Below are 12,410 nucleotides of genomic sequence, written 5' to 3' on the forward strand. Positions count from 1 at the left end.
ATAAAAAACTAACTTCTTTGTGTTCAAATCAGAGGTTGAGCAGTAAAAAAAGAAGCTGTTAAAACTGTAAACAACTCGGTTTAATTGAAAATAGTCTTGCGTCTTTTTCTTTCTTTCTTCTTTTGTACTATTGACCTACGTGTTTGTCTACTTATTTTTCTACATTATTTCTATCTTTATTTATTTTTTGTCTCTACAGTTCTTTGCTTTGTCTCTAAATGTTATTACCTTAATTCAATGTACTGTTTGCATTTAAATAAAGAAAATAAATAAGATTTAAGATTTTAAATTAAGCTGCATTTTTCTGTCGGTAGGTGCAAAGAGGAGTGTGTGTGTGAGGCGTGCAGAAACACCACCGTGTCCATGGAGAGAGTGTGTTCCCTCAGCAGCCCTGACAGCAGCCTCAGCACCAACTCTCTCCAGTCCAGCCCCTCTGTCTCGCCGTGCAAGAGACCCAACAGGTACTCGTCTGGTCAAAATCATTCAAATAAAAGATATCAAAGTTACATACAACAATATTAATGTATACAGGTGCATCTCAATAAATTTGAATATGATGGAAAAGTATATTTATGTGAGTAATTCAATTAAAAAAGTGATACTAATAAATTATATAGATACATTAGATACATAATGAAACATTTAATGTCTTTATTTCTTTAATTTCTTTTAATTGTTCAGCTTATGGCTTACATTTAATGAAAAAATGAATATTACAAAAGACCAATTTTAATATGGAAATGTTGAAAAGTATGTCCATCTATATGCACTCGACACTTTATACATAACTTACAAACATAACCAAGGGGACTTCCATCATCTCTAATCCTCTCGACCCAGTTTAAAGTACATAAGACGGAAAGGGGGGGATAATAATAACAACAATATAGTCATAAAAAAAAATAGAAATAAAGATGACATTACAAGTAGAACAGAAATTCTGAAAGGTTTAAATCGTTCTCTCTTTCTGTTGTTCAGCATGTCTGAGGACGACGGCCACGAGAGCGGCTGCGACACGGTGGAAGGATCCCCCGCGTCCGACACGTCGACCTCCCCGCGGGGCCACAACAGCCACTACCGTTACCTTGACAACAGCAACCACAACAGCTGTCCGGCTCTGGCCTCCATGGTGGTAGCGCCACTGCTGCCTTCCCCTGCAGTGCAGGGCAGGAGCCCCCGCGGCGTCAGGACGATGGTCGTTCCACCAATGAGAGTGCAGAACAACAACAGCAGCCAGGGGATGGAGGAGCGCGTCCAGAGAACAGGTCGGTGGAAAGCTCAACCTTTCTTTTTGTTTTTTAATAACAAATGAAGAGAGAGTTGATGCTTACATGAAAATATAGTTTGTTCACTGACATCCTGAGAACTTGATTGTCATAAACGTGCCCCTTGCTGCCACCTGTCATGTGGTCATCACCTGTGCTGTGGCGGTGTCTGCGTTGCAGGTCATGTGGCGGCGGTAGGGCCTCACCGCCCTCTAGTGGGTCAGAGAGGCTTTAACAGGTGATGAAGAGACGACCAGAGAAGCGCCGATACCTTAGAGATGCATCCACAGCAGGCAATGCTAACGTTTCCTGCAGTTATTCCTTTATTACTTTCCCACCATCAGAACTAGGGCTGGCTATTGTATACTGATTCACCGATATTGATTCATTTCAGTTTTCATACCAATTTGCTTGGTAATGAAAGAAATGTTCACAAAACTAATGTTGCAAATTGTACAAAGATGGAACTAAACACAGTGGAAACCGCTTATAGTGATCATGTAGGTCCAGAGTCAATGTGATCACTATAAGCAGTTGATTACCGGTACTATAACAGATTTTTTTTATTATTTCACTTCATTTTTTATGCAGAACATCATCTAAATGCCATTTGTATAGTTTTTCAATGAGAAAAATTTAACGAAACGGCGGGGTCGTCATATCACGGCGGCTACGGCCACATCGTCTCACTCTCTTTTTTCGATCCTCTCGTCAGCTCGTCAAATGAAGAACAGTGAACATATTTTCTGAACATGGGCTCAGTGGTTCAGAGCTGAGTGGTGGGAAAGGTGGATGCATTTCATTTGGTATCGGTATGTTTTCTCTGCTGGTTCCAACAAAAGTTGCCCTAAGGCCGCTGATCTGTGGTCAGTTTCACTCATCATGTTCTCCCCAGGTGTTTCATTCTCATATTAACGGCTGAGTGAATTTGCAAACTGAGGCAGATCAGGGTCGAAGGATCAACTTTGCTCCTCAGGGGCCTGTTCTGAGTGCCAACAACATCTCTCTCTCTTTCCACACCTCCTGTGAATCTTATTGTCTAGTTTTCTGGTGCTGTGTTTTATTGGAGATTGCCAACTGTTTACATTGTTGTGTAATTCAGAAATTAAGAGTTGCACTGGGACCAAAATCTGAAACAGGTCATTTTCCTGTGTTTACTGGGTTCATAATGCCATCTTGCCATGAAATGACATGTGTATCTACAACATATGTCAAGGTAGAAAGTAATTGTACAGGTGCATCTCAGGAAATTAGAAAATCATTGAAAAGTCAATTTTCAAATTTTCAAAGTCAAATAGCCCCAACCAAGTATTGAGAGCATATAAATGGACTTTTCAGAAGGCCAACATTTCCATATTAATTTTAAAAAAAGAAGTAAGTTTTAAAATAAGTCTTATAATATTCAAATTATTTGAGATACTGAATTTTAGGTCTTCAATAAGCTATACAATATTTTTTTACTTCTTTTTTTGAACATGTAAAAAAGTAAGTAAGGCACAATTTCATTTTGTTCCTTTATTATGTAAATAACATAAACATGTTGAAGAACCAAAAACACAAAAGCATAATCATACATATTCGAGAAAGAAAAGAAAATTAAAAAAGACAAACAAAATAAAGATAAACTTAGGAATTCAGTAAATAAAGTGTGTAATGGATCTATTTAATGCATTATTTCCCTTTTTTAATTGAATTACTGACATAAATAAACTTCTCCATGATATTAATTTATTGAGATGCACCTGTATTTGTTTGGTTTTCATCTATATGGCGCTCTGCATCATTCCTGTCACGTTTGAAATGTAGAAATCGGTAACAGGACTTGAAATGTTGATACATTTTTGTGTCAGATGTTACAGATGTTGGAAGTTGTAGCTCAACTATTGAGCCTCCTATTTTCCAGTTAACTTTCTATTTCTGCTTAAAACAAGCAGACTTTTGTTTACATGTGCAGATGCTGCTTTAGTCTCATTAAGAAGTTAGGCTCATACACTGGTCCCCAGATATTTGTTGTGCCTTCAGGTTTGCCTGCGTTGGCTGAGACTGAGAGTTTTGTTTGTCAAAATCTTTCTCCTGTGCACCATTTAGCTGCAACCTGTCGTCTTTTATCAGCATTCAAAGAGCAATTCAGCATCTTTGCCAAATTCTGGTATTCAGTTATGTCCATTATATTTTGATTTTGGTAATGTAAAAAATTCATATTTTTGTTAGTGGCTTCATCTTATCGTGATCAGGTTAGTTAACATCGGCTGCTTTTCTTCCCAAAGAAGAACGATTAAATGGTCTCAGGGATAATCAGAGGTCAAATCCTTAGTGTTGTCAAACCTTTTCAGACTGAGATTAAAGATGTGATGACAGAAGGAAAACATGTTTTATTTCAATTCTTTGGGAAGAACTGAAATGTCTCATTTACAAAAGCATTCACAGCTGTAATTCGGTACTTTGTAGTAGCTCCTTTTGGCAGCAGTTGCAGCTTTGAGACTCCTTGGGAAAGTCTCTCTAAAAGCTTTGCACACATGGATTTTTGGCAGTTTATCCCGCTCTTCCTGGCCGATCCCCTCAGGCTCCATCAGATTGGACGGGAAGTGTCTGAACTGTCGTCTTCAGGTCTCTCTCCACAGATGATCTGTGGGGTTTAAGTCCGGGCTTTGGCTGAGTCAAGGACAACCTGAGACGGGTCCCAAAGCAATTCGAGCATCACCTTGGCTTTTAAGCTTTGTATGCTGCTGACTAGCCCCCCCCCCAACACATAGTATGAGGCTCCTACCACCATGTTTCACTGATATCGACCAGGATCAAAGGGTTCTCGTGCCCTCAGTCCTTAAAGAAGTGGTGGTATCAGGCAGCGCTGAAGGCTTTAGGTTAGGATTATTGGCAAAATCTGAATAAACTACCCATGAATATATTTGTATAAGTGTATAATCGCTATAAAAGAAAAATTGTTTGGTTTTTGTAGCCTTATAATTCTTATTTTATATCTAGAGAGTGTCACCATCTTGCGCTGCCATGTTTGTACGGCAGCAATATATATGTCCAGACAAGTTTTTTTGTTCTCGGAGGTCACCGCCACTTTGCCGACGGGACGAGTGAGTGCGAGCGAGCCAGTGAGCGCTGCAAGCTAGAATCTGAACGCTAGATAACACGGTTTTCCCCCCATTTTACACACTGGACCTTTAAACTCTTCATTTATAGGAAATGTTCATCTTTTAGTACAGAGATTGAAAAGGTTAAACAAAAGACAAACACAAAACACTGAACAATTACACAAATTCACGATCTGGGGGTGATCTGTATATCCAAAAGACAAAATACCATACAGAACACATCATAAACTCACTCATTGGCCAAATAAGCCGTTTCCGCCATCGTTTTTCACCCAGATCTGTTTGAAGTGAGATTGAGAAAGTCATTTTCTCTTAGGATATGCAATTGTTTTACAATATTAACACAAATATCCGTAGTGGGGCCATTTTTCTGGAGCCAACCTGTGAATTGTTGCACACAGGTGTCATGTTCATAGTTGTAGATACATCTATAGGTGGAGTGAATCAGAGCAGGATACTTTTGTAAATGAGTAATACGAGTTGTTGATTTGCTGTCTTCTTGTTCAGATCAATAAGAAACTAGTTTTCAAAAAGTAAATAGTCAGAATTCTTCCTAAAGTCACCGTATATGCCGTCTGTATCTGTTCTCTCTGTGGTCTGCATGCTTGTTTTGTTGTTTGATTGAAGTCTTGGTTTTCGTTCCACTGCAGCTCTGTGTTTTGTCCTGCAGGCTCATGTGAACTAAACGACTCACTGTCTGTCTAATCTCAATCCCTCCCAGCCTCAGACTCCTGGTCCCGGTCCAAAGGGCGCTGCAGTCTCGTAGGACAACAGAGCACTCCCTCTTCGGTGCCCCTCCTCCCATCCGCCCCCCTCCTGTCCCGGCAGCAGAAGCCCACAGGGCAGCACCAGCCGCCTCTGGCCTTTGGACAGGTCAGTTTGGTTCTTCTATCTGAAATATGGGGCGACCATGCAGACGCTGAAACCTTTAAAAAATCCATGGGGGATATTTATTATGGGATGACACGCAACAGAGCTCCAGGACATTTTTGTGAGCAGCAGGGGAAGATGAATCATGTCTGCCCCCAAAGTATTCTGGAGAAAGTTTTTTAGTCTCTTTCTTTTGAAACGCTCTGGATTTGAAAATAATGAGCGAGGGCTGTGTGTTACTTAAGAGTTGTTGTTTCAGTGGGCTTACACAACAGCTTGCAAAATGAGTTTAAACCTCAAGGGCCGTGTGGTGAGAGCTGTTTGAAGCAGACAGATGTGAGCGTTGGGTATTCTGACACTTTATGAGCGCTTACCTCAAGAGATGAAACTGGTTGCCATCGGGTACATGGAAGTAAATGAAGGTAGGTACGTGAGCCAAATGTTCATAACGCAAACAAACAACCATCTCGGCTGGGGAATACCGGAGCTGGTCGGCAGCGCTCGGGGTCTCCTGTCGCTTTTCCTGCTGGGATGAAATATTATTTCTTTTTTCAAACACAAGGTAGAGGCTCGAAGGAATAGTTAAATTTTTCAGAGATAACCTTATTTCACTCTCCCTCAGAGAGTTAGATGAGAAGACTGAGAAGGCTTTCATGTCTCTATGGTAAATATGAAGCCAGAGCTAGTAGCCTGTTAACTTTGATTAGCATTACGGACACCAGAAGAAGCTGGGTTTGTTCTGCTAGAGCAATTTGCCTACCAGCACCAGGTCACAAAGAAAATGTTATTTTATTATACGTGTTTGTATCACCTGAAGTGCAAACGCAAGTTCTGTTTTGTGTCTTGAACAGACAGGAATGGAAAATGAATAGTGAAAAATGATTTTATGTTTTAAATTGATGGGGAGAAATAATGCATTATTGCCTTTCCTGCTCATTTACATCATACATTGTAGTTTTTTTTAAATGATTTCATTAAGTTTTACCAGCTCAGCTCTGTGCAGTAAATAGAGACTCAAAAAACATATGAAGAACAAAAGAAAAAGATAAACAGCTCTGGATGCACGGGGGGAAAAAGAGTGTCACAAAAATATAGTAAAATGGTAAGACAGAGACTGCCCCAAAACAATAATTGTGTTTTTAGGACATTTCTGTCCGTCTAGGAGTTAATATTGATGTTTTAATTGAAAATAAATATGATTACTAAATAATTACTGGATTCTGATAAGGCTGGCTACATGACTTGAACCAAATCATGTGACCTATGTGCTTATATACCAGACAAGACTATTGATAGATAGCTATGAGATAATAACAGAACGTTACGAGACAGAGTTGTTTTAGTGGTAAATACAGAGACTTCTTGCTGAAAAACTGCCCCTGAAAACAACTCTGTCTGGTAACGTTCTGTTATTATCTCATAGCGTGGTGAATGTGCAGGTCACAACTTGTCCACCAGAGCGTTTTGGAGTTGTTGGATTGTGTATTTGATGAGTTTGATGAGGGAAACCAAGAAATCCCATGAGCCTCCGTAGCGTAGCTCTGAGCAGCTCGCCGCTCTGCTCCGCCGTTCTAAAAATAGCTTGAACCGACAATTAAAGGTAACGAACCTACTCCTAAGACTATAGGGATTATGGCAATGGGCCAATTTGCCAAAATGTTGAACTATCCCTTTAACAGATTGTCTTTGTCTTTGTGTGTTTCTCTCTCAGGTGCAGCCATACGGTTCAAACCACAGCAACAAAGAGTGGAACGGCAACTATGGGCCGCTGCGGCCGCACGCCTACATTCCCCCTACTGTCCACACGCACACCTTCACCCACCTGCCGCACAGCAGCCCCACGCACACCTCGGCCGGCCCGCACACGCACACACACACACACACCCTGCTGTCCTACCCGCCCGGCGGCCCCCCCCTCACCACCGCCCACCACCACCACCCCCACCCCATCCTGCCTTCCCGCCCCCCTCCCCCGCCTCTCCTCCAGCACAGCTACAGTCTCTCCCACCCGACGCAAGGAGGCACCATCGTTCACCAGGTGACGCTTTTGTTTTCTCATATTTCTCCACAGTTTCTATATCGTTTATAGCAGACACCCATTCCTACTAATTGTTATTTATTTCTTCTATTTATAGATTGGGTCTCGTATTTCACGTAGCCTACTTAGACATAAAATGTATTATGTGTTGTGGTTGTATATTTTTTTTGCATTTTTTTGGCACCACATTATGTGGGTGTCCATTAGATTTCTATACAATTTTTGTTATTGCATTCACTGTGACACTTTGGGGTTATTTATCCTATTTATACTGATGTTGTCTTGGCTCTTACACACCTTTATCTACTTATCCCTCATCAGTGTTCTGTGTCACTACACCCATAGATATATATAAGACTAGATAACTCACCCACCGCTGCTGCCCAATGACAAAGCGTAGCCAGTACGGTGGCCATCGTGGGACGGGCATCTCTCTCCCTCAGAGCATTAAGCATGTTCTGCTATAACGACCATAACTTGCTCAGTTTTTGTCCGATTTCAAAACGGTTTGATTCTTTATGAACGTCTATGCAGTTATGATGCAGCATACTTAAAATCACGGATCATTTTAATCATGTACTTTTTTTTTGTAAAAGTAACATTATAGTGACATTATGCGAATAGTTAAAGTAATAGCTACATACTGATTTATTTTTCACAGAGTTATGAATCGTTTTTTTTAGTGAAGATGACTGGATCACCTATCTACTGCACTGTAACTGCAGCCAGAGTCAGAGCAATTTGCCCGTTCCAATATGGCCGACTGTGAGCTACGCCTGCGTGTAGTCCGATCCACCCCCTTAGTCACAACACCCAGAGAAATACCTGTGTGAGGTCGAAACGTCGGTCCTTTTTTAATAAATTATATTTTTCTACATCCAGGGTATCCGCGGGGTCTTGAAAAGTATTAAAAGGTGATAAATCAATTTTGGGAAAATTAAGACCCTTAAAAAGTATTAAAAAGTCTTTTCATGACTTTATAAAGTCTTAAATTTTGAAGGTATTTTTTCTGAATTAGCTGTCCAAGAGTTTGAGTTGTAAAAAACATCGTGAAAGTGTGTGAATTTATTTGTTTTATTAAAAAACAAAGATGAACCGGTTCATGAAAAAGAAAAGAAGATTGTTGTTTTTGTTTTTTTGAGAGTTGAGCTATGTTTTTTTGATAAACTTTGCCTTTGATTTATTATCCCAGCCTTTTTTGAATTCTGTTGTATCATGATCTATAGTCTTTATTACAAAAACTAAAACTGTTCAGTTAAAAGTGTCACTGATGTAAATGGTTGAAGCGGCAGTGAGAAGGTCTTGAAAAAGTCTTAAAAAGGTATTAAAATTAACTTCAAGATTCCTGTATATACCCTGACATCAAGGCTATGAGTTGAGCGAAGTGCTTTTTTCTTCCTTCACCAGGTGACGCTCGGCATCAGCACGCACCCCCACCACCCGCACCACGCCGGACACAGGCTCCTCCCCTCACCGACCATCCACCCCCACCACCAGGCCGGCTACCCCCCCCACCACCCGCACCAGTTCAAGCCTCCTTTCCCCGCCCCGCCGCCGCCGCCTCACCCCTACATGGCCTCCCCGGCCGCCTACACCGGCTTCCCGCTGAGCCCCACCAAGCTCAGCCACCACCCCCAGTTTTCTTATATCTGAGGGGCCGGACGACGGGGCCGACGCCGCCGCCGCCGCAGCAGCAGCAGCAGCAGTTCCTCCTAATGATGAGGAGGGGGGGCCACGGGAAATGGACTGGGGCTGCAACCTGGGCAGGTCGAGCTGGCACCAGAGCACAACACGTACACTTGTGATGATGATGATGATGATGATGATGGAAATGAGATAAGACGATAATGTGGTGAAGAAGACGAAGAGGAGGACGGATAACGATCTATCATAGAAGAGAAAAAAAGTTAACAATGCTGAAGATGTTTATATGGTGTTTTTTTTTTTTTTTTTTTCTGTGAGGACGAAGAAATTCACAACCTCTTGAAATGCGAATGGAGGTTCACATCAAAAAGAGAGCGAACGTCAAGATCTTGAAAGACTTCCTTTGAAATCATGTCGGCTAAGGGAGGAAACAACGATTTAGAAGAAAAAAAAAACCCACCAAGCTTTATATAAGAAGAGCGTTACAGGAGTGAATTAATTCACAAACGATGATGATGACGACGACGATGATGATGATGATGATGATGATGATGATGATGATGATGATGATGATGATAAGGAAATTTTAATTAAGAATGTGTCCTTTGCACATTACCTCCTGTCATTTGTTGTTGTTGTTGTTGTTGTTGTTGTTGTGTAGTGTTCAGACAATGTGATCTAATTAGAGGCTGGAAATCGCTCGTTGTCGTCGCTGTCGGATCAGATCTCAGCCTCCCCCCTTCCCTTTATCTCTGTTGCCTTGTAGCATGTGCTAGCCGGTCAGATCTGTTTGTTAAGCCATCCCAGTCTGTATTAATTAATTAATCGATGAATTAATTAATTAATTAATTAACCAACCAGGATCGAATGCTCCTGTCTTTGTTGTTTCAGGCAGACTTCGCTGCTGCCGTCTCCTAGTGCCTTAAAAAAACCAGAGTCTATGACGTTACTTCAGGAGCTTATACAGTAGATTGTAAATTTAAATGGGCCTTTTAGCACTTAACCTGCAGACTCTGATTTACAACGGGCTTATTATTATTATTATGGATAAATATGAGGATAAAAGCTTGTGGTAATGTTTTAATGTTGGCAATTGTTGGACTTCAGTTTGCTTTCTAACTCAGAGTATGGATTTACTTTAGCTAGAGGCTGCACATTTAGGGCTTTTGACTGAATGAGCTTTTTATGTACATAAAGAGTGATTTGATATTTTGATAATCGATTTCTATTCACTATAGTACTTAATTCATAACAGTATTGTCACTGTTTACTGTAACTGCAATACAATCTAGATGGCCTCTGGGTTGCTTAGTTTTTATTATTTTTGCGTTTATGGTTAGACTTGCAGTAATGCATTTTATGTTTTTAGTTTTTTGGGAGTGGCATAGACTAAGGAAAAAAAAAAGATTGTTTTGTGTTTTTATTTTTAAATGCTTGTCAGTGTTTGAAATAACCTATCAGCTTACAGTGTCATTGCTGGGCTCTTGAGTGTTAGAGGTGTATTGGTAATTGTTTAAAATATTTGTGTGAGACGAACCTTCTTTCGTCCATGTATTGAAGCCTGTTGTCAGTTTTGATACATTCCTTCAGGGTGGATGCATAGCCTTGATTATTTTTTTGGGGTTTTGTGTTTTTATTTTTTGATTTCCAGTGTGTAGTAGTAGAGCTGCGTCTTTACCTGTCGTCATATCAACCGGTATTTTACTCCAATCAGCACCAAAGACTGTTCATTAATCATTTCTGAAAGCATGGTCGCTACTATTTCTCCTTTTCACCTCCAGCATACTGTTGCAGTTATCAACATTGGACTATATTGTGAGATCTCTATTTTAAAAAAAATGAGGTTGAGGTTTTATTTTTCTGAGCTATGTTTGGCAAATTGTATTTGGAATGTATAGATAATAAGCTGCTATGTACTGATTATCTGCCACTTCGTAGCTGTGAATTTAGAGGATTAATCTCATTCTAGCCTGCATTCTCTCTTTTGTATTATAGGTCTGAAGACTAGATACAATAGAAGTGGGTTTTATTTTGATTATAGAGTGTATTGAATGCTATTCCTATATGCTAGTGCCTCTGTATATTGGCTTTGTTGTTTTGAAGTGATTGTAAACTGCTGTAATGGAAGTTATGAGTTTTCTTTTTTTTATTATTACGTTGCTTTTTGGTGTGTGTGTGTGTGTGTGTGTGTGTGTGTGTGTTTTTTGTGTGTGTGTGTGTGTATTTAGCATCAGTATTTCAAATGTAGGCTGGGTTCACTCTCGGATTCTGTAACCGGTGTGTTGTTGATGTACTCTTTTGTTTTTGTTTTCTTTTTCTTCTTCTTCTGCTGACATTTTATTTCCGTTATTGGACTGTATTTGCAACTCCTCGTACTGTACAACTAGTGCCTTTCTTCAAACAAGTGGCTGACAGATGACGTCTTGCATTGATATCAAAGCAGTCGGAAATGTGTTGATTAATTCCTTTTCAAAGGGGATCAGCTCCTATTTTCACATCACGAAACCCCAAAGTTGTTTGTTTGACTGAGATAAGGTCTGAAAACAATCTTCTTTTTTTTTTAAAAAGAAAGAAAAAACAACATAATCCTAAGAAAGTACAAGTCAGGGAATGTTTTATTGTGCTCACCAAGAACACGCCGTGCAGTACTCAAAAACATATAGGGCCTGAATATACACAAATGCAGAGCTTTATTCTCACACCGTGAATGTATTTGTGGAACTCAAGACATCTGTTTTTTGGTTTGCATTTCTGATGGCTACGCAGCATTTTCTCTCCTTTTTTGTGATTGGGATGTTGATAGTTCCTGTATGCAGCTATTACCATTGGTAGATATCACACCATGTGTTTTTCAGTCAGGGGTTCTTTAAAAAAAAAGAAAGAAAAGAAATGCTTTATTCATCAATCATCATATACAAAGGTTAGGTCCAAAGTTGTCCCATCCTCATCTACTCCTTGTACTACATTATGGTTTTGCTATGTTGCTTAAAATAATGGGTTTTGTTATTGTGTCTGTGTCTTGTCTAAATATGCTACTGTGTTGGCGAAACCTTGGACAAAACGAGAGGATGCACACGCTTTTTAGCTTTGAAGTGCAGCCTGGAATCATAAACGCTAGGTGTCGTGGGACAGTAATCTGTACTTGACTTCAAGGATTTTTTTCTTTTTTCTAACTCTGCGGTGTGCAGCCTCTCGTCAATTACCCCCCACGCCCCCCCCTCCCCCACCATACTATCTCTATTCTCTCTGTCAGCTCAGCACCTGTGATGATGAGATGCACATATGTGATGCACCACACTGTAAATCCCACCCCCTCTCCCTCTCCCTCCGCCCCAATCCGACCCTTTGGGTTTTGATTGCTGAGGGGTAGATAATCCCACCACCACCTCCCTGCAGCTTTTACACCCATGGTTGCATCATCAAAGTCACCAGAGGGTCACACGGCCCCAAATCCAAAGCTCCAACAAGCACAGGGAGCAGCAACAACAG

At 40.5% G+C, this 12,410-nt stretch overlaps 1 protein-coding gene across 2 annotated transcripts in view; it reads left to right on the forward strand.

The window, feature by feature from the left end:
• Positions 1-9,361, forward strand: part of hipk3a (homeodomain interacting protein kinase 3a) — a 41,768-nt gene extending 32,407 nt beyond the window's left edge. For both annotated transcript variants that reach the window (XM_085780068.1, XM_085780069.1), the window contains exons 15-19: positions 315-461; positions 979-1,265; positions 5,091-5,242; positions 6,951-7,277; positions 8,685-9,361. In XM_085780068.1, the coding sequence (XP_085636194.1) occupies positions 315-461; positions 979-1,265; positions 5,091-5,242; positions 6,951-7,277; positions 8,685-8,930 (1,159 nt within the window). In that variant the 3' untranslated portion in view covers positions 8,931-9,361. The remainder of the gene's footprint in view (positions 1-314; positions 462-978; positions 1,266-5,090; positions 5,243-6,950; positions 7,278-8,684) is intronic.
• The last annotated feature ends 3,049 nt before the right edge of the window (positions 9,362-12,410 follow it).

The sequence above is a fragment of the Trachurus japonicus genome, chromosome 6 (assembly GCF_045865225.1).
Source record: "Trachurus japonicus isolate A0001 chromosome 6, Traja_1.0".
NCBI lineage: Eukaryota > Metazoa > Chordata > Actinopteri > Carangiformes > Carangidae > Trachurus > Trachurus japonicus.